General features: G+C 36.1%; 2 protein-coding genes and 1 long non-coding RNA gene across 6 annotated transcripts; 1 reads left to right on the forward strand and 2 right to left on the reverse strand.

The window, feature by feature from the left end:
* The first annotated feature begins 856 nt into the window (after positions 1–856).
* Smu1 (Smu1 spliceosomal factor) lies at positions 857–11,860 on the forward strand. Of its 2 annotated transcripts, XM_085207259.1 has the most exons (6): positions 857–1,101; positions 1,196–1,262; positions 8,245–8,503; positions 8,584–8,781; positions 10,458–10,578; positions 10,789–11,860. In XM_085207259.1, the coding sequence occupies exons 1-6, from the start codon at positions 1,076–1,078 to the stop codon at positions 11,663–11,665; spliced, it is 1,548 nt and encodes a 515-aa protein (XP_085063385.1). In that variant the 5' UTR covers positions 857–1,075; the 3' UTR covers positions 11,666–11,860. The 2 variants fall into 2 exon arrangements, with proteins under 2 accessions (XP_085063385.1, XP_085063386.1); XM_085207260.1 differs by lacking the exons at positions 857–1,101; positions 1,196–1,262 and adding an exon at positions 3,362–3,504.
* On the reverse strand, positions 11,848–14,943 carry LOC146540219 (uncharacterized). Of its 3 annotated transcripts, none has more exons than XR_014879438.1 (4): positions 14,718–14,943; positions 14,309–14,429; positions 13,427–14,026; positions 11,848–12,014 (listed from the first exon to the last, which is right to left on the reverse strand). It is a non-coding gene; the product is annotated as an uncharacterized LOC146540219 (long non-coding RNA). The 3 variants fall into 3 exon arrangements; XR_014879437.1 differs by having other exon boundaries at positions 14,517–14,943; XR_014879436.1 differs by lacking the exon at positions 11,848–12,014 and having other exon boundaries at positions 13,010–14,026; positions 14,309–14,943.
* Positions 14,944–24,745: 9,802 nt separating this feature from the next.
* On the reverse strand, positions 24,746–26,498 carry LOC146540220 (uncharacterized; the record flags this gene model as incomplete). Its single annotated transcript, XM_085207976.1, has 2 exons — positions 24,746–25,978; positions 26,180–26,498. Coding segments are annotated over 2 exons (1,552 nt in total), but the record flags the coding sequence as incomplete, so codon positions are not given.
* Positions 26,499–27,949: the final 1,451 nt, after the last annotated feature.

Below are 27,949 nucleotides of genomic sequence, written 5' to 3' on the forward strand. Positions count from 1 at the left end.
GTAGCTCTGAATCACGGCATAACTAGTTTCGACGACAGCCCGAAACTAGTTATGCCGTGACTTGGCTTGTAAGCAGTTTCTGAAACTAGTGACGCTACGTAACGCCCATGTCTATTAAGCATTTAATTTTTAAAACTTAAATGGGTAATTTTAATCAAATTATCATTATAAAAAATATTTTGTCAAAATTTCTTTGTTTCTTTTTCTTTTAGCTTCACGTTGTATTCCGCACACAGCAAGCAAGGCAGAGGGAACCTAGTGTTAAGACACTTCGTTCCCCACTTTCTGCCGAATTCTGGAGGCATTGCGTGTTGAATGGCAGAACTCAACGCCGCGCTTTGCCTCGACACTAGAGCGAAGAAATGGAATTATAAACATAAATAAATATATCAATGGGATCGAACCCACCACCGTCGCGTTACAGTCACACCCTTGTGCCGCTGCACCATGAAGCTAATTTTCTATTTTAGTTAAGCCGCCGCATTAAACTATAATTCGGTTACTATTTTTAATATTAACGTAAATTACTTTTATGAAAAAATATTTATTGGAGAATTATTTTTTTGTCTTATTATAGTATAACCCATAATACGTACGCCCCATCTTTGTTTTTAACAAAATTAACAATTGTAGCGAAATAAGATTTAACGGCAACTTCGCATAAAAGTAACAAAATAAAAGGATGATTTTTACCGCTACTTTCGAAGTAACACTAAATTTAACGTTAAGATTTAACGCAAAATTAACCTTATTATACCGTTATTATTCCATTAAGTTACCAAGTATCGCTACCAAATTGTAACGATACTTAGGTGTCTATGTGGAATTTATCGTTAATTTAAATGTGAATTGGTAGCGTTAACAAGCCCTGACAGTTACAGGTTGTCAAAATCAAATTACTAACAAGACATTTGTTGTTTGGAAACATACAATAAATAAGGGTTATAATTATAAATAAAACAAATCGCTTTAAATAAGTAAATAAATAAATCGTTTCTTTTCGAATATATAATATTGTTGATGAATAAGACTTTATTCTTTTTACTAGAAAGCTCCACAACAATAACTATTTAATATGTCTATAGAAATAGAATCGGCAGAGTAAGTTTTTAAGTTATAATATTTAATGATTTTGAAGTATTATATGTTTTGAGTAGATATTGCTTAATTATTCAATAAATTTTGTGCATTTCAGTGTAATTCGGCTTATCCAACAATATCTTAAAGAATCTAACCTCACAAAATCCTTGCAGACTTTACAGGTAAACATTGTGTGCATTATGCTTCTATAAATATATATTAACACTTTTGATATAAATTATGTACGTAACAGTCAGTTTATAAACCTACACCCGAAATCTAAAAATTTTATAATAATGTTTTTATTCCCTTTATAATATGACTTAAAAATCATAAAAACACACAGAAAGATGCACATTTAATGTTATACTATATAAAATTATTAAGACCTACTAGACCAATTATGGAGCAGGGGCACAAGAGTTCAACTGTAAATGCAACATTCTATGGGTTTGATGCTCACTTGGGTGAAGAAATATATATTTTCCTTGCTCTTGTAACAGGGCAAGCCCGATGTTGGGTTCCGCTACCAACACAATATCTATAGAATATATACCTATAGGAATGGAAGTGTCTGAAGAAGTGTGTCTTAGCACTAGATTCCCAGGTTTCCCCTGCCTACCTTGCTATTTGAAGGATATAGTGTGAATATATATTCATTTTAACATTACCCCCCGCGGCTTCACCCGCTTGAACTATATGATTATTCTTTAAATAAACAGAATTGACTGACCGACAAATGTGTTGATGTCAATGAATAATTTAATTTACTCAGTCAGAAACAGCCTTAAATGTTAAATTATTGATTTGGGTAAGGATTTATAATATATTTGTAAAATACCATATTATAAAAAAATACCCAAATTGAATCGAATAATCCAATAAACCAATGAATCAAATATTGATTTGAAAATAATTAATTGAGAACCTCCTCCTTGTTGTAAAAGTCAGTTTAAAACACAGATTAATTTCAAAGAAATACAGATTTATTATAAGTATAGATATGGATTGCTATATATTTGCAGAATGAACTCATGCCTTGAGTTCATTCAAATGACTATAACTTTATTTTAATGAACCGATTTTGATGAATCAAACTTTAGATGTTAAGCTGGGTTAAAAAAAGAAAATTTTACGAAAATCGGTTTAGTACTTTCAGAGATTATACAGACAGACAGACACACAAGAATTAAAAAAAAATAATTTTTTGCTTTTTATTATTATATTTTTACCAGTTTTGTTCTCCCAAATCATTGGGGTACGTTAACTAAAAATTGCGAGCATATAGCCAAGCAATATTTGGTTTTGGAAATTTTAATTATTATTACTAGTAAGGAATTCTGACAATAACTTAATTATTTGATGATAAAAACTTCCTAATTATACGGCATGTATTCAATATTGCGGCTTACTGTAAAAGAATATAACTTAACCGGTGAATACCCAAAGTTTCCAGACTCGTGTGTAGTGTATGAGGTACTACTCCGGTTGTTGAAAGAACTATTGGTACTGTAGTGACGGATTGGACTTTCCTTTGACTTTGAGCTCTATGGTTAAATCTGTATACTTATCTATTTTGTTTGAAAAAGTGGATGCAAGATTGTGTGTATTTGGAATGGCTATGTCTATCAAGTATACAGAATTTTTAACTTTATCATGAAGTAAAATATCCGGTCTATTGTAGTGTACGGTTTTAACTGTGATGGTTGTACGATCCCAATACAGTTTAAAATTTGTAGATTCTAAAACAAGTTTTTTGTGCTTGTGTGATGAGAGAATGTTTAAATGCTAGGTGTTGATGAATAATTGCAGTGACCTGATCATGTCTATGTTTGTAATCGGTTTGTACTATGGTTTTACAGGCTCCGGTAATGTGTTGGATTGTTTCAGGACTAGAATAGCATCTTCTGCATAAATCATTAATCATATTTGGTCGTTTAATTATGTGTTTTTGATAGTTCCTAGTGTCTATTACTTGGTCCTGAATAGCCATCATGAAGGCTTCCGTCTCTGGGAAGAGATCTCCCCGTCGTAGCCATCCGTTCGACGCAACTTTGTCGACGTGAGTTTGGCTAAGATCGGCTAGATGTCTACCGTGCAGTGACTTTAAAGACCATGCTTCTATTTTTTGCTGCTTAGTTATCAAGGTTTGATTTAGTTGTATATTTCTATCGTTTAAATTAGGTGGTGTATATTTATTATCTATATTAACCATGAATTTGTGTAGTTCTATTATTTTGTTGCTTCCGTTTTGTACATGTCAAATATCTGTTCGAGGTTGCATTTAATTTTTGTTTTAGTGTGTCTAAGAAATGTGGTAATTCTGTATTAGGTTCTTCGTGATGTGAATGAATTATATATTGTGTTTTTATTTCTTCTACAGTTTTTAATATTTTACGGCTCCTATTTCCTGATATATATTGCGTAAGTCTACCTATTTGCAATCTATATTTGTCTACTCTACTTTCAAGTGTTCTTTGCCACGATGGCTTGCTGTTACGAGGTCGGTAATTATCAATAAAACTGAATTTTGTTCCATCACACAGTGATGCAGTGTAGGCAGCTGTATATCGTCGGTGCGCTTGCCAAAACCGTTATGTGAATTTTTTTGATTTTTTTTTTATTCGATAAATAGCATTAAAATAGTACTCTGCATAGCCTACAAAAACAAATATATAGTATTTCCATCTGGAAGTCGATTTAACAAAATCGATATGTGCACTTCATTTTTATTTTTGGCAATGACAAATTCGTTATGTGCAGTTATGACCCAGCAGCAATGATCCGATGCGGAATGTTATTACATTATGTAATGTAATACATTAAGGGGAACCGTCACTCGAGCCTTGTGCTACAGATTTTTTTGGTACAGAACTTTTGGAGTATCAGGTTGAGTATGTCCCTTCCACTTCTACCTTATCGGTATATAATGAGACAGAGCTCAAATCTCAGCGACTGCCGATGGAAATAGCAGATTCAGAGCGAGCAGGTTGTATTGTTGTTGAAAATACGACTCATTTGTACCTAGATAAAGCTACTGGAGAATTTGTAAGCCAGAAGTCAGCCGAACTCGGAACTGGTCACTTCATTCTAGATAAACAAGCTGGAGAAAATTTCAAGGAGATGAATATTGATGAAATATACAACAATAAAAAAGCGCGACTTTAATACGAAGCAGAGAGTTATAGGAAAGGCGTACTTAATACAATTGTAGAAGACATTTAACTAACGATACTTTTAGTACATGGGCTAAGCAATTGTATGCCACCAAACCAGAATCATCTTCTGAAAGTAAACCAAGAAATCCTTCTTGTAAGTCAGCTTCTGTAAGAAGTCTGTGAGAATGGTTTTAGGCTTATTGCCAAGAGTTCAAGTTTAATCATTACTGCAGAGCAAGTGCACGACACGACACATGTTTGAAGTGCACAATAAGTATAACAATTAAAAAAAACCGACTTCCACTGGATCCCATAATTAGAACATAATATATTATAAACTCTCATCAAACTATCTCTGAAGTGTATCCTTTCCAATAAAAAAAGAATCATCGAAATCGGTTAGCATGATATTGAGTTATTCTTCCATTTGCTGCGCACATACTTAATGCAAATTTAAGACTTATATGATTTTGTCATGGATAAAATTGTCAGAAATAGACCAAATCAAAGTAAAGACCAGTCAAAAGTTCTGAGGTAACAAATATAAAAAAAATACACTCGACTTGATAACGTCCTCTTCACTGAAGTCGATTAAAAAGTGAAGCCAGAAAAATGAGGAGGATACAATAAAGAGAACTAACTATTTACATTACTTAAATTGGAAGCTGATAAAGTTTTAATTTGACATGTGCACCGTATTCAAAGAAAATTTGTCACTAGAAGAATATGAGGTACACAAAGAAAGAAAAAGCATACCAAAACAAGAAGCACGCACATTCTACAATCCTCTAACATGTCATTGATAATCTGAAGAAACAGCGTAGGGGACAGCACACAGCTTTGGGGGACAGCGTTCACGGGCATGTACTCCAAGCAAAAACCGTCAACAGTTACCTTGAGGCTGCACCCAGTGAGAAAGCTAGCGATCCACTTGCATAAACTCTCGGAAAGCCATAGGATGGAAGTATTGCAAGGAGCACCTCATGCCACACGCGATCGAAGGCCTTCGCCATGTCCAAACTAACTGCCAGACCCTATTCCTTGCTTTCAATAGCCGTAGCCTACCGGTGGATTAGGTAAACCAGAAGGTCACTGGTTGAGCGACCATGGCGGAAGCCATATTGACTGTCGTTAATCAATCAGTGATTCTCCAGTTAAATCAAAAGCTGGCCAATGATAATGCCCTCCATAACTTTCAAGAGCCAGGGTGGCAATAGGCCTGTAGTTAGATGGATCGGAACCATCGCCTTTCTTGGAGATCGGGTGGATAAGAGCGCTCTTCCACAAGTCTGGGACTATACCGATTGAATAAGAGTGCCAAAACAGACCCATTAGCACAGGTGACAGGCTCAGGAGCACTAAAGGAGAGATGTCATCTGACCCACTCGACTTGTGGATGACCAAAGAAGACAGAGCTCGCCTAACAGCTTTTTAGCTGAACTTAATTTCAGGCATTAAGCTCTGGCACGGGTTTGCGCGCGGCGCTATTCCTTGGTCATCCATATTCGAGTTCGAGGCAAAGAGATGTACTGTAGTAATGATAAATACGTCCATGCATATGTGTGGCACGAAAGCGAAGGTGTTACTTAAATTTAGTTTTAGTTATCTTGATAAAATTTATTGCAATACTTATTGAATTCGCTTTTTATTTACTTCAAATTTACCTAGTTATTTAAGGGATAAACATTAAAGGCTTAGTCTATCTATAAACCTTTCCTAACCACTTTCTAACAACCCTTCGAGTTTTCTATTAAACATTTTTTTGTTAATTATTATTAGTATTAATAACCATAGGACTAATATAACGTACCGTACTGTTTTATCGTTATCAGATTAACCATTTTCACGTAAAAAAGCGCCAAACCACAATTCCTTACGCTTATCATTACTAATCATTAGTATACATGTTTGTTTTAAGTTTAATACATTTTTGTTATCCTCATAATAACACTAAATAAATCCGATTATGTTCTTTTACAAAACTGATATGTGCATATTTTTCACTTGTAAGAAATGGTCGTTACAAGACAATTCTGATATGTGCATCAAAATGGTTAAAAAAAATTATTACAGATGAAGGGTACATTTTATCACTTTCGCTTGTATCTCAGTTCAAACATAATATATTTTGTCACCATATTGCATTTATAATTTTTTGATAAAGCTATTATTTAATAAATAAAATAGTTTTTTGTCTCTCCTGAAAACTTGACTAAATACACATAGCGGTTTTGGCAAGCGCAACGACCATATATAATGTTATGAAGAGCATTGAAATCTAATTCGTTATTTAAATGTTTTGGAAGTATTTCGCTATTTAAGAAACTAACAATTTGAGAAAATTTACGCGATGATTTTTGCTTAGCTATATAGGGTCTGGTTTCAGGATTTGTATCGTTAAATTCAATTAAAGCATTATTAAATTCTTGTTCAATATAATGTAGTTGTTTTTCTTTTAAATTGTGTCTATTTATACAATGTTGGTTTAGTGATTCAACGGGTTGTAAATTTCTTTGTACATATGCAGAATTACTTATTTCATTTGTTTGACTACTAGGAGAATTCGACTCTCTAATATTTTTTGTTAAAGGATTACTATTAACTAATTTAATTGCTACTTCTCTTTTTAATTCAATGATTCTATCGGTTTGTATACTTTTGTTCATAAATATTAGTTGTCTCTGGTCAGCTATTCTTTGTTCTGTAAGGTGTGATAGGTGTGGGTTTCTAGATATAAATAAACTGTACAGGTGTTTACGATAAGAAGTCTTATTAACTTCCAGTTGGGTGACTTCAAAGTAACATTTAACAATTTCTTCATTAAGTTGGTTTGACCATTTCATTCTAGTGTTTGTGTGTGAAAGTTGAGTTGAATGAATGTTATTTTTTGTAAGTGGTTGATCACCGATTTGTAATAGTTCTTTTACTTCAATCAAAATTTGAGCTAAGGTATCAGCTGATAATAGTTTGTTTCTTATTATTGCTCTACGTTGATCTCCTATACGTTGTCTAGTTACCTGCATTTCGGGAAATTTACTACTAAATTCTTGGTGTAGGGGTTCTAAATAATTATTCAATAACGTGGTTTCGCATTTTGTTATAATGAGATATGTGCACCAAATATGACGGTTCATTGTGTCAGTCCATTTTTTTCGCGCACGAATAGAGCCCGCAATGGGTGCAGGGTAATTGGCAAGTGCCTCCTGCACAACATCTGCTGACCTTATAGTTAGTGATGAGTGTGATGACGTCGGTGATGAATTAGGGGAATTTAATAGGGTACACGTTGATGGTTGTGAGGGTATGCTTGATATCGGTGAATGAGAGGAAGAAGAAGTGAATGATGAGGATGATTGTTCGGCTGTAACATTTTTTTCGAGGGGAACCCACCTGCTCAGTTCCCCGTCGCCAACGGTTCGCATGCTGTGGCATCCAGCGTTAGCTCCAGATGCGCCCCGGCGACCCCCGGGCAGCGGCCGCAAATTATATCTTTTATTTTCCATATTCTCCATAAAAAGGGTTACCAGAGCCATGTTAGCCTGTAAGTAATTTATTTTCACGTGTCCGCCCCCCACGAGAATGAGATGTTCGATTCGGACGTATGGTTGGATTTTAGGGGGCATTATTATTATTATTTTTATTTGAGGGGCCCTCAATCCATTTCAGTCAAAAATACTAAATGTACAGGCAAAATATTTTTACTTAAAGATATGATTTATATATTGAATCAGTGGTTGACATTTGTAACATACATTACATTCTATTTGTAAGTGAAGCATTCATATTAATAATAATAATACAATATTTAAAGTATATTCATTTATTGAGCTTAGAGACTTAGAGACTTAGAGACTTAGAGTAGCAAGACAATATGTCTCAATCAATTTATTATCAAATTATTTACTTGATTTATCTTTTTATACAAAACGCTAAACAAATGATTTGATCATATATATGACACATATGTTATAACATTGTTAATTTTCGACTTTAACTATGATTGCAGGAAGAAACTGGAGTGTCTCTTAACACAGTGGACAGTGTTGATGGGTTTTGTGCAGATATTAATAATGGACACTGGGATACAGTTTTAAAAGCAACAGCTTCATTAAAGTTACCAGACAAGAAACTAATGGATTTATATGAGCAAGTAGTATTAGAATTAATAGAATTGAGGGAGCTTGGTGCTGCGCGCACACTGCTGCGCCAGACACAACCCTGCTTGCTCATGAAGCAACAGGAAACCGACAGATATATGCACCTTGGTAAGAGTTGTGTTGTCAGCTTAGCATTAAGCTGCATTATGTATAATACAAGTATATGAACAACCCTTATAATTCACTAGAGAATATGCTGACGCGGTCATACTTCGACCCGCGAGAGGCGTATGGCGCGGGCGGCGCGGGGGGTGGCAAGGAGGGGCGGCGCGCGGCGCTGGCGGCGGCGCTGGCGGGCGAGGTGTCGGTGGTACCGTCGTCGCGGCTGCTGGCCCTGCTAGGACAGGCCCTCAAGTGGCAGCAACACCAGGGGTTGTTGCCGCCAGGTCTGATCATATTAGTACTATTATTTTGATGATTTGATGTCTGACTTTATTTATTGATAACTTTCATCAGATGTCGTGATAAATAAAAAATTATAGAGATCTAACCTTCGTGTGCACTTTGTTTAAGCTATCCATTGTCACAATTACACCTATCCCTCGATTTACACGGTACTTTTTTTACACGTTTTCGCTTTTACACTGTTTTTCAAATAAGTTTTTTTTTGTTTTTATCGCACTCGTATAAATCGCTGCTTGGCTCAATATGAAAAAGTTTACAAAGATCTTACAAAAAATTCGAAGCAATTGTTAATAACCGATTTTATTACCATCTCTCATAATGTAAATATTTCTGATTCAAACATCGAATCGGCACAAAAAACTTCGAGTGATGAAAGTGAATTCAAACCTTCGATTCCGAAAAAAAGAATGAGAGCAATTTCTGACAGTGATGAATGATAATAAAACACCTTTGGTTTTATTTTTTGTTCTTCTTTTGATTGTATTGTAATTAAATAAAAAAACAATGTTTCCGTAATATATTACATATTATTTTAACCTGTCAATGCATTTTATTTTTATTTCTGTGTACACCTAAAAATATTGAAAAAAATCACAACTGTTAAATAGCAAAATTATGCATTTTCTGCAAGCTTTTCGATTTACACGGTTTTGACTTGAAAATTTTTAATTTTCGATTTGCACGGTTTTCTCAGGAACGTATCTAGCGTGTATATCGGGGGATAGGTGTATTATTAACTTAACTTCACACTTTATCGCTAGTGGGGTAGTTAGGGAGAACGGAGCGCCGAACGCTACGGTCTCTCTCATCTCATTCGCCTCGTCCACTGTCATGAACCTCTTCGTACATGTCCTGTGGGGAGAGAGGGGGGTTTGTCCTCGTGCTTTTTACGTGCAGTCCAGTATCTTTCATACTGTGTTTTCGAAGATCAACCGAGGTCCCCCGCAACCACTCAATTTTGTATCATAAATCTTTTTTGCCATTCTTTCATCCCTCATTCGTTCAATGTGCCCAAACCAGCTGAGTACGTTCTTCTTCATTCCCACCGTGACATCCTCGCTAGTACCTGCCATTCTGTTTATCTCTTCATTGCCGATTCAATCGGCTAACGACCAATGTTAATAATGTATCTCCTATCTCCAGTTAACGTCAATCTTGTATTGTCCGACATGTCTATCCAATCACTAACCTGCATGCCATCCTCCATCTCTGTCTATTTCAATCTATGGTTGCAATTTATGGATTAGGATTGATTATTAACATTGGGCGTAAGGTGACTCCGCATATCCTACGAAGAGATGTCGCATGTCCACGGCATTAATCTTTCTTTCTTTCATTCTTCTTCTGTAATACCCACGTTTCGCTGCAGTATAATAACGTCGGTACCTACACTGCATTGTGTACGGAAAAACGCGCAGCTGTGCTGACGTTTCGCCGTCTCATCAATGCTGCTAAGGCTCCGTAATCCTCCGCTGCAACGGCCTTACCGGCGTTGCCTAAAATAAGACCGATATTTCGTTTCACTGCCCATCGAATCTATGGAGGTTAGCTATCTAAGGTTAATTACATTATTTTTTTTTTGATCAACAAAAAGGTTAAAATATAAATCTTACAATATATTAAAAATCCAATAAATTAAATCTACAATATATTACAGGGACTACAATCGATCTTTTCCGCGGCAAAGCAGCCATCAGAGATGAAGAGGATGACCAATGTCCTACACAACTGTCAAAAATTATCAAGTTTGGCCAAAAGTCACATGTGGAGTGTGCAAGGTATATTTTTTTGATTTATATATTTTTAACTGGATCTTTTTTTTAACATTTTACATTAACATTCTCCACACAACATTGTGATATCACACAATCCACATTCATTGGCGAAGTGATATGTGCTCAACTGGCGCGCTCGGAACGCGTCAATTAAAACCACCATCATACCATAACGAACCATACCATACCCTACAATAATCGTAATGTGGACAGGTTCTCCCCGGACGGGCAGTATCTGGTGACGGGATCGGTGGACGGGCTGGTGGAGGTGTGGAACTTCACGACGGGCAAGATCCGCAAGGACCTGCGCTACCAGGCGCACGAGGAGTACATGAGCATGGAGGAGGCGGTGCTGAGCCTGGCCTTCGCCCGCGACAGCGACACGTTGGCGGCCGGCTCTAACGACGGGCGCGTCAAGGTGTGGAAGGTGTCCACAGGGCAAGTGCAGCGCAAACTGGACCGCGCGCACGCCAAGGGCGTCACTTGCTTGCAGTTCACGCGCGACAGCTCACAGCTGCTTTCGGCCTCCTTCGACCGCACCATCCGCATCCACGGCCTCAAGTCGGGCAAGCTGCTCAAGGAGTTCCGTGGGCACGCCTCCTTCGTGAACGAGGCGGTGTTCACGCCGGACGGGCACGCAGTGCTAAGCGCGTCCTCGGACGGATCCGTCAAGGTATGGTCGGCGCGCTCGGGCGAGTGCACGGCCACGCTCAAGCCGTTGGGCTCGGGTGAGCCGCCGGTCAACTCGCTGCTGCTAACGCCCAAGAACCCCGATCACTTCGTGGTGTGCAACCGCACCAACACGGTGGCCATTATGAACATGCAGGGGCAGATCGTGCGCTCGTTTTCGAGCGGGCGGCGCGAGGCCGAGGGCGGTGCGCTGGTGTGCGCGGCGCTGGGCGCGCGAGGTCGCCTCGTGTACTGCGCCGGCGAGGACCTCGTGCTCTACGCTTTCTGCGCCGCCAGCGGGAAGCTGGAGCGGACTATCAACATTCACGAGAAGGCGGTCATAGGGATGACACATCACCCTCATCAGAACCTCCTCGCGACGTACAGTGAAGACGGACTGCTCAAGTTGTGGAAGCCTTAATATCACGAAATAAATTGTGATATAGTATCACGATCAAAGTTAGCAAACAATTAGTAGGCCGCTATTGATATCTTGTAAAACTAAATATTTATCTGAAACCAAAATTTTTGAATACTAAAATAAATTTTAAGTGTATGTTTACTTAATATTTTTACCAATTAGAACATGAAATAAATATGGTATAACATAACAAAACTTGTTTTATTATTAGTAAAGCTAAATTAATAGGTATGGTTCTGGTAATGGCATGTTGTGTAGCGGTCTCTACACAGCAGCGGGTTCGCCCGCCTGCGTGCGTGTGGTGCTACCTTTTGTATGGTGCACGTACCGGATGGAATGTTGCAGTCCTCTGAAAAGCAAAAGACAAAAGTCCTTTTGAAGAGAACAGATAAAGTACGGAATGCAAAAGCAGCGTAAATGGTTAATATTATCTAACCACGAACGAAAAATATATAACCTGAGATCCCACCGTTGAAACCTGCACCTATCAGTTTTCTTAATTAAACCTATATTAATAAATAATACATGATTAGTAGAACAGATTACACCTGGGTTGCCTGGAAGAATCCTGCCGCAATCACCTTTAATTACATTTTTTCGTAACTCGTTTTTGGAGAAAATTGCACTCATACGTTTTTTATATGAATCGCACATAATTGAAAGATAATCGCATAAGGAATTGGAAAATTAACGGTTGTCAGCTCTCAGTCTGCCGCAAGTCTAGAGTTGCCTGGTTTAAACATGTCACTAAATGTTAATAATTTGCACTCAAGAAAATCGACAAATACGAGTGAATAAAAAAAACGCATTTTCGTTAAAAAATATTTATCAACTCCTAATTGCACTATACTTGCCTACACGTTAAAATGTAGAATGTACTCGTACGTACGTACGTACAGTATAGTTATTACAGCGCGTACTTCACTGTTGTGTAATGTTATGTACCTCATCATATCAAGTAAGGACACGCACTTGTCACGCACCGTCTGCGTGTCCAGCCAAATTAAAAAGCTGGAAATGTGCAGTGTGCATATTTTATAAGAACCATTTTGAGTTACTTAACACTTCTTAGCTTCAAGCTTTAACTCTAGCGGGGTAGTCAGAGGGAACGCAGTGTTGATACCTTGTTTTCGAAGGTCAACCGAGGTCTCCCTCTACCTCTCTTACCACTCACTTTTCCGTCACAAATCTTTTTGCCATTCTTTTATCAGAAGTCTTCCGCTTTATTATATTAGTATATCAAGTAAGTAATTACTGGACTATTGACAGATTAATTACTTACTTAATAGTATTAAATTGATTATTCTCATAGCAAATGATAGACCGGAAATCAAATAACATGGCGAGCGGGCAAAGCTATTTTTTTTTTATTTTCTCAAAATAACAAATATAAAAAACTTACACGTACTCCGCCAAACCATTTGAATGGTTTACCGACGGATAAAGCTCTCTTTTACACATTTACAACTTAAACTTCAAAATAATGATTAAATCAAGGTTTAAACTTATAAGCTAAATTATACTGTATTTATATAAATAAACATTTTATATTTAACAAACATAATACATTAAATTTACTTAAAATCGGTAAGCAAAAATATGTATTATAATATTCGTTATTGATGCCGAGTTAGGCCAGAGAATTACAAATATAAGTACTTATAGACTAATTATTGTTTATAATAATAGTCAGCGATATTCGTTAGTTATCCATATTGTTTGATCTGGAAGTTGACATACATAATATTAGGCACCACTTACCTAGATATCGTGTAATTACCCTTCATAGAAAATAAAATTGTGCGTAGCTCTCTAAGTAGTGTGCTATATTTATTTAAGCATCCTATAACCTATCTCAATAGAGACAATATCCAGAGACTACAGAGTAGAGTTCTACAGATGTCGCCACTTGTTTGACATTAGTGCGACGTAGTGACGTAGACGTAGTGACGTAGACGTAGGGTCGTAGGTAAATAAAAGACCGACAGTATGAGGCTTTATTTCTACAAATTGTACAATGTTTATGCTTTAAAAATACTATTACATTTTAAAACAAAATATATTCAAAGTAATTTTTTTTACTAATACATTAAGTTTCATGAATCTGAATGTTTCTTATTAAGTAAAAAAGATTTTTACAATAATATACAAAACAATATTAAAACTTGGGTAATGACAAAGTACATCATCTTTATAGTATTCAAAATTATTAAAGGAATTATTTAATAATGTTATTATTTAATATACCATTTCAAAATAAAGTAAATATACAAATATTAAATCAAACAAATATTGAATAATCTTCTTATTATTCTTTCTATTACCTTCTTATTATTGAAACAATGATTCCCGGGATGAAGCCTAAATAGTAGGAAAAAAAAAAAGAAATATTTAATATATTTTAAAACTTGTCATTTCCTATTTTAGATTTTTTTTTTTTTTATAATAATGTAAACATTCAAGACTAAACAATATAAACCTATTTTCATATAGCTATACATATTTTAGCCATAATGATGAGAAGGCAGGCATTCTTGATGGCATTCATTAATATGATTCTAATGGACTAACTTCAATGTAAAATAAATATTTTTGATAGTTCATGAATAACAGACAAAGAGATATTAATAAAGTTACTTTTACCTTGCAGGAAACATTCCGTGATTATTTTAAGCATTTAAATGTTTATTTAAATACCTGGTTAATGTCCTATCATGCTGAGAATGCTGTACTTCTAATAAATCTGACCTCATCAGTGAATACTCTAAAAAATTTACAAAATTATTATGATTTTCATCATAAGTAAACATTATGAATATTATTCACTTTAAAATATACAATGATTACTAACTCTAATCTTATAGAAGTATCTATATTCTATACAGTTAAAATAAAAAAAGAAATACATGTTTATTATAATACTAGTAGTACATAACTTTTATGTTGTCTTCAGTAAGAGAGATTATTAAGTGTATGGAGTTTTGTAGCCATTATTTTACTTAGGTTTAGAATTTTTCAAAAGATTTCTTTTTTATAGAATAGTTTAACATACTTAAACAATGCACTAAGTACACTAAAGTTTAAGCTTCACTTTAATAATAATTTAAGACGTGATAGTCTTAAATTTTTCATATAATGGAATTAAAATATATTTAACAAAATAAATCTTGTTTAACTTTCACTAACAAACTAAAATAATAAGAGAAAAATGATTGATATGCACTATTTATCTCTAATTATTTACTAAAGACATCATCGAATAAAACTCCAGTGTTTGACAGCTGTCAACTTCAATCATATTGCGTAATATAAACTAAGTATCTCCAATGCGCCATCTTGTATATTAAAAATGAACTGTTTGCAATATAGCTCTCGCAGATTTATACTTGAACGGATACTAAAAGCTTCCATATAATACTAATAGATGCCAATGAATCAAAAAGTATAAAAAATAATACGAAATTCTTTAATAATTTTATTACATAAAAAAAAATTATCAAAAAACTATAAATAAAAATTTAATACATATTTTTTATTTTGTAATTACTATTAAGCTTGACAAATGTTTTAATCGAAATTGCCATAATTTTTTTGTTTATTATATATTTATTTACTAAGTTTTTATTTTCATGTTATATTGAAATCTGTTTTATTACGTTTTCGTTTAGGTTTAGGTTTAGGTTTAGGTTTAGGTTTAGGTTTAGGTTTAGGTTTAGGTTTAGGTTTAGGTTTAGGTTTAGGTTTAGGTTTAGGTTTAGGTTTAGGTTTAGGTTTAGGTTTAGGTTTAGGTTTAGGTTTAGGTTTAGGTTTAGGTTTAGGTTTAGGTTTAGGTTTAGGTTTAGGTTTAGGTTTAGGTTTAGGTTTAGGTTTAGGTTTAGGTTTAGGTTTAGGTTTAGGTTTAGGTTTAGGTTTAGGTTTAGGTTTAGGTTTAGGTTTAGGTTTAGGTTTAGGTTTAGGTTTAGGTTTAGGTTTAGGTTTAGGTTTAGGTTTAGGTTTAGGTTTAGGTTTAGGTTTAGGTTTAGGTTTAGGTTTAGGTTTAGGTTTAGGTTTAGGTTTAGGTTTAGGTTTAGGTTTAGGTTTAGGTTTAGGTTTAGGTTTAGGTTTAGGTTTAGGTTTAGGTTTAGGTTTAGGTTTAGGTTTAGGTTTAGGTTTAGGTTTAGGTTTAGGTTTAGGTTTAGGTTTAGGTTTAGGTTTAGGTTTAGGTTTAGGTTTAGGTTTAGGTTTAGGTTTAGGTTTAGGTTTAGGTTTAGGTTTAGGTTTAGGTTTAGGTTTAGGTTTAGGTTTAGGTTTAGGTTTAGGTTTAGGTTTAGGTTTAGGTTTAGGTTTAGGTTTAGGTTTAGGTTTAGGTTTAGGTTTAGGTTTAGGTTTAGGTTTAGGTTTAGGTTTAGGTTTAGGTTTAGGTTTAGGTTTAGGTTTAGGTTTAGGTTTAGGTTTAGGTTTAGGTTTAGGTTTAGGTTTAGGTTTAGGTTTAGGTTTAGGTTTAGGTTAGGTTAGGTTAGGTTAGGTTAGGTTAGGTTAGGTTAGGTTAGGTTAGGTTAGGTTAGGTTAGGTTAGGTTAGGTTAGGTTAGGTTAGGTTAGGTTAGGTTAGGTTAGGTTAGGTTAGGTTAGGTTAGGTTAGGTTAGGTTAGGTTAGGTTAGGTTAGGTTAGGTTAGGTTAGGTTAGGTTAGGTTAGGTTAGGTTAGGTTAGGTTAGGTTAGGTTAGGTTAGGTTAGGTTAGGTTAGGTTAGGTTAGGTTAGGTTAGGTTAGGTTAGGTTAGGTTAGGTTAGGTTAGGTTAGGTTAGGTTAGGTTAGGTTAGGTTAGGTTAGGTTAGGTTAGGTTAGGTTAGGTTAGGTTAGGTTAGGTTAGGTTAGGTTTTTTTTTTTTTTTTTTTTTATTTGTCTTCTGGCAACCTCCATCATGGGGAACGGAGACTTTTGATGCGAACGTTTTATTCTTTTTCTCATGTTTTTTGTTTGAAATTTATGTTTTAAGGGGACACACTACTTTGTTGAGGTTTTGTTTTCGGTCTGATTTTAAAATGAGATTAATTTAAAAACTAATACTGCTTTCTTAACTTTTGTCAATTTAGAATACGTTAATAAATATACTTTTGCGAAATGAGGATTTTAATATTTTACATTATTGCTAAATAGGTTTGTAAATTTACTTTTGACGGCATTTTGATTTAGCTTTTGGATGCGCTTGCACCTTAGTAAGAGCCTGTCTGGCGCATTGGTATTTTGTCGCTGCCACCCGTGTATACCATTTTCCAGAATGTGCTAGGGACACATTCTGGTCAGGAGTCATATTGTCCATTCTGGTGTGTACCGGGGGTTGAGGGCTACATCTTGCCAGACGGCTCTTGCGGCGTTTGAGTGGGCAACCTGTTGCGTTGCATACGGCCTGGATTTCTGCCCATGTTAATGTGCTGATGAAATTCAGGCACGTATGTTCCGCCGGGTGTGCGTTCACAGGCGCATGGTGCACTCGCTTCGTCTCGCCAACATATTCCACCGCCGCAACTTCAGCAGTAAGCCACGCTTGAGCGAGCCAAGGATTCCCACCGCTTCCGGACAAGACAGTCCTCGCTGAAGGCGTTGTGATCTGTACGGTCAATCTTAGCCCTAATGCAGTTCTTGCAAGTAGGGGTAACATTAACCGACAGCGTTTCACAGGCTGCCTTTAGATGTGGGCCCCCACAGTGGCTGCAGACGTCCGCCTCCTCAGTGCAGTACCTTTTCGTGTGGCCATATGCCAAACACCGGGAGCACTGCACTAGGGGCGACTGGTCCAAGGCCCTGACCCTCTGCAGGTCCACTCTTAGAGCTCCTAGTTCTGTCGCTCTTCTCCATATAATGGGGGAAACCGACAGCACCAGGTGGCTCGTGTGGGGGTTCCTCGCCTTTTTGCGGAACCTGACTTGGATCCTGTCGTCCTCCGCGCCGAGACCGTCGAACACCTCCCGGTTTTGTTTCCTGAGAGCCTGGAGTACCTCCTCGTCTGAGTTGATGTTCAACAGGTCTCTCAGGACGATCATTGGGTCTCGGTTCCTGACGTCCTCGACGCGGAGGCGACCGGCTTCCAGTCGCTCTCGGGCCTTGTCCCTGTCTTCCACGGTAGGGCAGCCGAGGACTATCCTCGCGTCCTTAGCTTTCCGGACCTTTTCCACCCTTATCCAACCCTCTTTTGCGTCCACCGCCTTGCGGACTCGCTCCAGGACCTCCTCCCCTGTCTCCAATACATCGTCCGAGGAGACGATGATGGAGTGCAGGGCAGGTTGCACCGGCTTCGGCTTGGACGCAAGTGCGGTGACGCTAGCGTACGAAGAGGGTGGATTTGCCAGCAAGGTGGTATTTTTAGCGAGCGCCATCTTCAGATCCCGCATTTGCTCGGAGTTTTCCAGCAACAGCCTCGAGTGCTGCTCGATTTTTCGGGCGAGCTCCCCCTCCGGCTCGTTGCACTCGGGCTGTTTTTTATTTTGCTCCTTTAACGTCCCTACGCCGTTCTGCTCTGCCTCCGCCTCCTTCACGAGCTGGTATAACCTCTCTATCGCGCCCGTGACCTCAGCTTTGATGTCCGACTTCAAGTTACGCGAGTTGCCAAGGTGGATTTTGGCTTTTGTAAGCAAAGCCTTGGCTTCGGCTGTCCTGCTCGCGTAACTTGGTCTCTTCTTAGGACTGGGGCTTTCCTCGGTCGCAACGCTCTTGGGTTTCTTCTGTTTCCTTGGGCGGGATGGGACGGGCGGGGAGGTTGTTTGGATCGGCGAGTCGTCCAGGAACCCCACTTCTTCTGGGGTTCCTGAGAGATCCAGTGTCTGGGTACGTCCTTTCGATGGTGTTCGGAACATTTTAGTATACCAGAGAGACTCGTCAATACTATCAGGGTGGTGTATAGAGCCACCCAGAGTCAATAAATAAAAAGCGGGCGGGAGTAAGTAAAGAAGGAAGAAGATATGTACTGGGGTGAGGGGAACCAGAAGATTTTTCAATAAAAACTAATCTTCCCCTCTCGGGCTACCGTGTCAGAAGATAAAAAGAATATATATAATATAGAAGAATATATATAAAAGTTTAGGTTTTACTCCCGCAGATGTAAATATGTACAATAGTTTGTGTAAATATCTGTCTTATAATAATAATTAAAATGTTTAAAATTTGTATAATTTGTATAAAATACAGTCTTACTTTAATAGTAGTCAGTGGTGTAAAAGGCCACTGACTGTCAAAACTACGCTCTAATTTCTTCCTGTATTTTTACAGGTACCGCTGCGCCGCAGCGGTCAATAAATATATAAAATAAAAAATATCCGAAGACAAAATTTCCCTCAAAATGGACCTCACTCTACCTACCTTGTGAGTAAAGGGTGGGTGGGAGGGCCAAAAACTCAAAATCTATCCAACGGATCTGAATAATTTTGGTGTCGTTGGATCGGGCTCGTGAAGGCCTACGATCTGGTATATGTCAAGTCCGAGTGGGGTGGGATTTACGCGATTAATCGCCGAAAAACCCCAAAAATCGTCAAATTTCAGAGTTATTCGCGCTAAAATAGCACGAAAGTGACAAAAATCTTAAAAATAATTATATACAGACGCAGAGCCAACTCGACCCTACGAGACAAATCGAAAATAAACCAAAAATATAGCCAAAAAATTTTGAAGAAAAAATTTAGTATGAAAATTTTATATGAAAAATTTTCAAAGTTGAAAATTAAGAAAAATAAACAAATTTTGTCAAATTTAAGACTATTATAATAACTAGGAATTAGATTAAGACACGAATGCCAAATCTCACGGTGATAGCACAAAATTTGGATGGTTTAGGGAAACTTTTGTCCCGACGGGTTAGGTTAGGTTAGGTTAGGTTAGGTTAGGTTAGGTTAGGTTAGGTTAGGTTAGGTTAGGTTAGGTTAGGTTAGGTTAGGTTAGGTTAGGTTAGGTTAGGTTAGGTTAGGTTAGGTTAGGTTAGGTTAGGTTAGGTTAGGTTTTTTTTTTTTTTTTTGGGTGTTGAAGCCCTAGACTTAAATTTAAAATTACAAATATCCAGTCAACTCTCACGACCGCAGTCCTCGCTAATGGATACGGGCGGCCGGGGTCGATCGAGTTGACCTGATGGACTTAGGGAACTTTTAATAACTTTTACTATTTATATATTACTTTATCTTAGGACTTCAAAATAAACTTGAGACGCAATTGTTTAATATTACATATAACAAAAATTGGGACACTTCTTATACAAAGAAAAAATTTGTTATACATACATTTTACGTTATAGCTAATACATAAACTCTTTAATATAACATTAAATATTAAGACACTTCTTATTCAAATTCAATATACACATATCTTTTTTATATTGCTTAGTTTACATAACTATTCTCTAACTTAAAATAATTTAGGTGCTACTAGTAGTTGAAATATATACTTTTCTTTTTTCCCTTCTTTTTCTTTTTGTTAATATATATTTTTGTATTATATTTTTTATATATTTTTTATATATTTTGATATATTTTTTATATTTTTATTATGTATTTTTATATATTTTTTATATTCTTTTTTATATATTCTTTTTTTTATATATATTTTTTAAATTTACATTTCTTTTGATACACTTTAATTTCTTAAATCTAAACTATATAATGATATGAAGAACTATGAGCTATAACCTTAAGACTAAACACAATTATAGAAACATAAATTAAAAACTAAACATATTCATAGAAACAACTTTTACAACTAAACAAATCAGTAAAAGCCATAAATTTAATATTATACATTTTTATAAAAACATATAAAACTATACATATTTATAGAGACAAATTTAATACTAAGTAATTTTTATAGGAACTCAAATTAAAACCTAAACATATTTAAAGAAACATCAATTTAATACTAAATATATTTATAAAATACAGATTTAATATTATATATATTTATAAAAACATTTTAATAACATTATATTATGAGACACGGTTTCATCTAGTTTTAAGTAACAATTGTGTATAAATTTACTAACTAAAATTATAACAAATATTAATTTTTTGCGAATGTATATACAAATAAAAGGCGCTTTCGATGTTCAATAGGATCCATAATCAATTTTATTTTTAACTTGATTTTGCATGTAAATAACTGTTGGGCAAGAGTAAGACATAGCGGAGTGTTCGGAATTTAAATTGCTGTTGGTTTTACTATTAAATTTTACGCAATTGTAACACTTAGGGGTGGTTTTATTAGCAAGATTGGGACAAACTGAATGTTGATGACTCACATCTGCGCAGTGAGAACAAGGCCTGCAGTCGGACACACAGTTTTTACTGATGTGTCCAAACTGCAGACACTTGTAACACTGCATGAAAGGTGAGAAGTCACCAACATAGACCTGCTGGTGGTCTATATTAAGTCGGCCCAGTCGGTTAGCTTCCCGCCACACGGCTGGGCTTACGATAAAAACGGCATTAAATAAATTTACATTACGATTATTATTACGTTTAAACCTAAGTTTAAAGTCATTCTCTTCATTTACTAGTGCTTTAATTGATGAATTTTGTTGTATTACTATTGTTGCCAAATCATCAAGGGAAACATCGGTAGATATTCCCTTTAGAATAAGCATAGGTCGAAGCTTCTTGGCGGGTTCCGCGGTAACTATTTCAGACTGTTTCAAATGCTCAAGTGTTTCATTGCAATGCAATTCGTTAAGAAATTCCACCCTTAATTTATTATTTTTAATGGTTTGAACTCTAGTAGGTGCGTAAGATTTATTGCGGAATGTTATGCTATTTTTAAATTTCTTAATTGTATCCTGTCTGTTGTTAGTCTGTTCTTTAGGTGTAATAACTAGTGCGGGCTTGTAACTAGGTTTTGGGGGCTTCACTAAGGGTGGCTGGGATTTTTCTGTGTCTATTTCGGGATGTGTGGGGGATGTATGAACTGCACTTAGCGATTGCAGCTCTGATTTGTATTTCGATAGCTCCTCCCTAACTGCTGCCACGATATCCTCTCTCAGTGTGCTATCAACCACTGGGGGTGCTATTAGGGGTGTGGGGGGTGTAGCTGTTGGAGCTGTGACCGCAGGTGTCGGGTTCGAATCCCCTGGTTCCATCACAGCCTCCATATAAATGTCTGTGGCTAGTCTAATCTCCTGAGCGGCTTGTACTATAAATTTTTTATTTTCAGAGGTAACACTTTTGTGTTCCTCTATTGCAAACATTATGGACTGAGTAAGTTTGTGGATGACAGCGTACATTGAGTGGATATCCTTCGCATCCACAGCGACAGCAGGGAGGGGCCTCGCGACTCTCGAAGCCTTCGACCTAGACTTATTTTTAGCTTTAGGTGGAGTTTTGGGGGGTTCTATGTCGAGGAGGTCAAGTTCCCCGTCTAGAGACATTTCTAATAACTGAGCGACTGAATCTGGAGTGCTGCACCTGCTCTCTGTGACCTCAGCAACTCCAGAGCCTGGGTTTTTAGTTTTATTTTCCCTCTGGCTACTTGTCCCGGCCTCCGAGGAAGGCTGGGTCGAGGTCTTTTTATTGTTACTTGGCGGCGTTGAAAACATACGCTTGTAATCCATTTTTAATTCAAGAATAAGAGCAGTAAAAAATAAAAAATAAAAAATAAAAATTTTAAATTAAATTTAAAAATAAAATTAAGCTTAAAAGAGTTAAAATTTAAAACTAGTTAATTATATTTACATTAGGATACAGCGAGAGCCAAGATAACATAATTTTTAACTAAATCTGCAATATAAAGATTTGCAAAAAAAAAAAAAAATTTAAATAATAATAATAATAATAAAAATTAAAACTAAAATTAACACTAAAATTATATATAATACAGTCTCTAGGTAAAACCTCTCGAAAGGGCGCTTGATTTGAGCTATTGCATGCTATTTTAACATTAAAATAAGAACAAATCAACTATTGTATGAAGAACGATTTACGTAATAATATTCGAAAATTCACTTTTTTGTTTTACATCGGATTGAAGTACAGTTTTTTCTAAAATGTTAAGTAGGTCTAAAAAATGATGTTGGGAAAGTTTCGATAATGTAACTGGTATACAAGTATTTATTTTAGGGTATCTAAGATTAACTATTAAAATTTTACACAATTGCACTATGGAGTCAGTTAGTATATTCTTAATATCTTTTCTATTTATAGTCCGAAAATTATGAAACTTTGCACAGATGTTCTCTATTATATTGTCTTTGAAGTAAAATTATAAAAATATGGGGTTGTCGATTTAAATTATTTATAACTGACCTTTAAAGTTCAAAATATCATATACAGTGTCCATTTTTCGAGTTTTTCCCAAATATCTCAGGATTTTCCAGCTCGATTTTCAATTTTAAACCAGATTCTTAAAGGTCTCTTCCAGGCGCATCGAACTATGTATGTCACATTAACGGGCACAACTCCGTTTAGAAAATGACCCAAAGGTCATTCAAGGTCAAATGTCTATAAAATCGCTAATAACTACAAAACGGAGAGTTCAAAAATTCTAAAACTTTGCCAAAACGTGTATGGCCACTTTATGCACAGGTTAGAAAAATAAAAATGGGGGGTTATAGATCTTATTACCGAGCCGCACGCGAAAAACTAGACTTTTAGGTGCACTTTTTCACTATTTTGAAGTTAAATGTAAGGTAACTCGGTAAATATAAGTCGGATTTTAAAGATTTTTATGTGTAAATGTAGATAAACTTGCTGTCTATAAATATGTGATAACTCAGCTCGATACACAAAAGACTAATATTTTTAAAACACTTAAATACACTATTTGAGTCAATTTCTCCACTAAAAATACAGTTTTTCACAATTTTTTGGCACTTTCAGTTATCCGATTTTCACAATTTTTGCACAGGCACTTAGGTGAGTTCAGCGCGCTTCTTTTGATATACTTCACAACTTTCTACGATAACTTTTGAGTAACTTATGATTTTTTGGTCATAACTTAGCGGTTTTTTGGCCTCGGGAGCTGCGGACGCGTGCGTTCGCGACGCGGGCTCGACCCAGGGGTTAGGTTAGGTTAGGTTAGGTTAGGTTAGGTTAGGTTAGGTTAGGTTAGGTTAGGTTAGGTTAGGTTAGGTTAGGTTAGGTTAGGTTAGGTTAGGTTAGGTTAGGTTAGGTTAGGTTAGGTTAGGTTAGGTTAGGTTAGGTTAGGTTAGGTTAGGTTAGGTTAGGTTAGGTTAGGTTAGGTTAGGTTAGGTTAGGTTAGGTTAGGTTAGGTTAGGTTAGGTTAGGTTAGGTTAGGTTAGGTTAGGTTAGGTTAGGTTAGGTTAGGTTAGGTTAGGTTTTTTATGGGTGTTGAAGCCCTAGACTTGCATTTATATAACTAATGTCCAGTCAGCTCTCACGACCGCAGTCCTCGCTAATGGATACGGGCGGCCGGAGTCGATCGAGCTGACCTGATGGACTTACGACAATTTTAATAACTTTACTGATTTTTATTTAACTTTATCTTAGGACTTCAAAGTAATTTTGAGACACGATTTATTGATTTAATAAACATTTAAAAATTTAGACCCTCTTATACAAAGAAAATTTGATAGGAACATACCTTTTATATTAAAATTAAATATATACAACTATTTGTTAACTTAACATATTTAATTAGATGAACATGTATTAGAAATGTTTTTTTTTTTTTTTTTTTTTTTTTTTTTTTTTTTTTTTTTTTTTTTTTTTTCCTATTTTTTTTTTTTTTTTTTTTTTTTTTTTTTTTTTTTTTTCCTTTTCTTTTTCTTTTTTCTGTCCCTTTCTTCTTTCTTTTAATGATATATAAGTATATATATATGTTCTTTTTTTTTTTTTTTTTTTTTTTTTTTTTTTTTTTTTAATTACAAAATATGAACTATAAACTAAGAACTATAAACAATGACCTTAACCTACACATATTGTTAGTGACATATTGTTACAGATAACTTATTGGTATGATAATAATTGTATTTACACATATTTTTTGTATCTTAGACTCTAGTTAAATTACTTATTGCTAATTTATATAAGTATAAAATAAAATAATATATATATATACATAGAATTGTCTAATAAAAATACTAAACATTACCATTATTATTGTGTGGTGTGTGATGTGTCAGGTTTTATTTATTCCCTTAAGTGAGTTGATTACTTTATTTGTGTAGGTGTCGAAAGATTCTAAGGTTTCGTCATGTAGTAAAAGTTCGGCTATTTCGTATGGGTTTACGTTAAAATAATTGCATGTTTGTTCGTGGGTAAATCTACTGGTACTGTGTAAAGGGCATTCTTTAAGAAGATGGTCAATGTTTTGTGTTCTACCTGGATCGCAAGGGCACTTGTTATTGTCTGTTATTTTGAACCTGTATAAATAATATTTTGAAAAGGAATGCCCAGTGAAAATTTGTGTACTGTGGAATGATGGTTTGGTTCTGCGTAAGTAGACTGACATGGCAGCCAAGTCCGGAAACCATTTCCGAGTTCTTTCTCCCTGTGGTGAATTTATGTAGATGCTATTGTGTTCGATATGATTTTGTTCTCTGATCTTGGCTTTGATAAAACTAATTGGGAATTTACAGTAGTCTGGAAGCTTGTGTAACTTACCAGCGGACTTGGCAGCCATGTCAGCCTCCTCATTACCTGCTATGCCTATGTGCGATTTAACCCATACGAAATTGAAACCACTATGTGAGGAGTGTATGTGTCTGTGAATTCTGTTGACAAAACTATTAGTGGAGTTTGGGTTACCAATCTCCTGTAGTGCTGACATGCAATCTGATATGATGGCTATCTGTTCTAAGTGTGTGTTAACTGAGGACCATTCCGCCGCTCGCTCCAGCGCGAAGAGTTCCGCTTGGAAAACCGAGCAGCTGGAATGGAGTTTCAATTTGATTGTTTTCACAATATTTTCTCCGCGGTATATAACCAGAGCTGCTCCTACTCTACCATCCTCGTCTTTACTACCGTCCGTGTAAATTTTTATTGTTGAATTTGACGTGTTTTGGTCAATTTCGTGTTGATTATTTGCGCTGATAATATCTGTTTTAATTCTTAGTGCCGGATGAAGTAGATACCTAGGATTTATAGGTTTTTGCAGTTTAATATCGGTAGGGAGGAAGCAACTCGTCCCACTGATTCTGGCACGCTCAATGGTTTGGACTTCTGTGATTTTAAGATGGAGAGGGATTTGACCAGACAATGCTATGGCTGCTACAGTGGAAATTGTTCTGAAACCTTTGATTTCGCGTATGGCGAAACCTCTTTGGAATGAATTTAATTTATTTATGACAGTTTTGTATTTGACTGCAGTGCCCCAAATACCTGCCGCATACGTGATTATAGGCTGGACAACCTGCCTGTAGATTATTGATATATTTTCGCTATGTATTCCCCAAGTTGGAGCGGTGAAAATGCAAAGCTTTTTGTATATATTATGGGCTTTATTTATTATATAATTAACGTGTTTAATAAAATTTAATTTTTTATCTATTGTAACTCCTAAAATTTTTACCTCTGTTTGATGTTTAATTAAAGTATTGTTAAATTTGATTACCGCTTTATTAGCTTTATTAGAGAAAGAGATTAGTTGTGTCTTTTCAGGTCCGAAACACAGCTTTACACTATCACCCCAGTCCGTAATTATTTTTATGGCATTATTTGTAGCTGTTTGTAAACTATCTACATTTTTGGCTTCAACTATGAGAAGAACGTCATCCGCAAATGCCTGTATGTAGCAGCCCTCTGGAAGATCGCATTCAAGAAGCTCATCCAATATGATGTTCCAGAAGACCGGGCCACACACCGAGCCCTGTATGCATCCTCGCGTCATAGCTTTCGAAGCAGAAGAATCTGCAAAGTTGATGGTAACTAATCTATTGTGTAAATAATTTTTAATGAGTTTATATATGTTTTTAGGGCATTTAATGTGTAGTAATCTCTTAAGTAACGCTGGCCACCAAGCGTTGTCGAAAGCTGCTTTTATATCTAGAGAGACGGCAAGGACCGAGTTTTTGTTTTTAAGTGCAATTTTGATTTTATCCACAGCCGAATGCAAGGCGTCAACTGTGGATTTTTGTGCTTTAAAACCGAATTGACGCGGATTATCTAAGTTGTTTGTGTATATATGATGGTTTATTCTGTTTACCATCAACTTCTCAAATATTTTGCCGAAGATGTTGAGCAGTCCGATTGGCCTGTAAGAGGCGACGTCATCATATCTAGTTTTATTGGCCTTAGGTATTGCGGTTAGGTTAGGTTAGGTTAGGTTAGGTTAGGTTAGGTTAGGTTAGGTTAGGTTAGGTTAGGTTAGGTTAGGTTAGGTTAGGTTAGGTTAGGTTAGGTTAGGTTAGGTTAGGTTAGGTTAGGTTAGGTTAGGTTAGGTTAGGTTAGGTTAGGTTAGGTTAGGTTAGGTTAGGTTAGGTTAGGTTAGGTTAGGTTAGGTTAGGTTAGGTTAGGTTAGGTTAGGTTAGGTTAGGTTAGGTTAGGTTAGGTTAGGTTAGGTTAGGTTAGGTTAGGTTAGGTTAGGTTAGGTTAGGTTAGGTTAGGTTAGGTTAGGTTAGGTTAGGTTAGGTTAGGTTAGGTTAGGTTAGGTTAGGTTAGGTTAGGTTAGGTTAGGTTAGGTTAGGTTAGGTTAGGTTAGGTTAGGTTAGGTTAGGTTAGGTTAGGTTAGGTTAGGTTAGGTTAGGTTAGGTTAGGTTAGGTTAGGTTAGGTTAGGTTAGGTTAGGTTAGGTTAGGTTAGGTTAGGTTAGGTTAGGTTAGGTTAGGTTAGGTTAGGTTAGGTTAGGTTAGGTTAGGTTAGGTTAGGTTAGGTTAGGTTAGGTTAGGTTAGGTTAGGTTAGGTTAGGTTAGGTTAGGTTAGGTTAGGTTAGGTTAGGTTAGGTTAGGTTAGGTTAGGTTAGGTTAGGTTAGGTTAGGTTAGGTTAGGTTAGGTTAGGTTAGGTTAGGTTAGGTTAGGTTAGGTTAGGTTAGGTTAGGTTAGGTTAGGTTAGGTTAGGTTAGGTTAGGTTAGGTTAGGTTAGGTTAGGTTAGGTTAGGTTAGGTTAGGTTAGGTTAGGTTAGGTTAGGTTAGGTTAGGTTAGGTTAGGTTAGGTTAGGTTAGGTTAGGTTAGGTTAGGTTAGGTTAGGTTAGGTTAGGTTAGGTTAGGTTAGGTTAGGTTAGGTTAGGTTAGGTTAGGTTAGGTTAGGTTAGGTTAGGTTAGGTTAGGTTAGGTTAGGTTAGGTTAGGTTAGGTTAGGTTAGGTTAGGTTAGGTTAGGTTAGGTTAGGTTAGGTTAGGTTAGGTTAGGTTAGGTTAGGTTAGGTTAGGTTAGGTTAGGTTAGGTTA

Source organism: Heliconius melpomene, chromosome 3, assembly GCF_056956725.1.
Source record: "Heliconius melpomene rosina isolate 202511_hmr_F chromosome 3, ASM5695672v1, whole genome shotgun sequence".
Lineage (NCBI taxonomy): Eukaryota > Metazoa > Arthropoda > Insecta > Lepidoptera > Nymphalidae > Heliconius > Heliconius melpomene.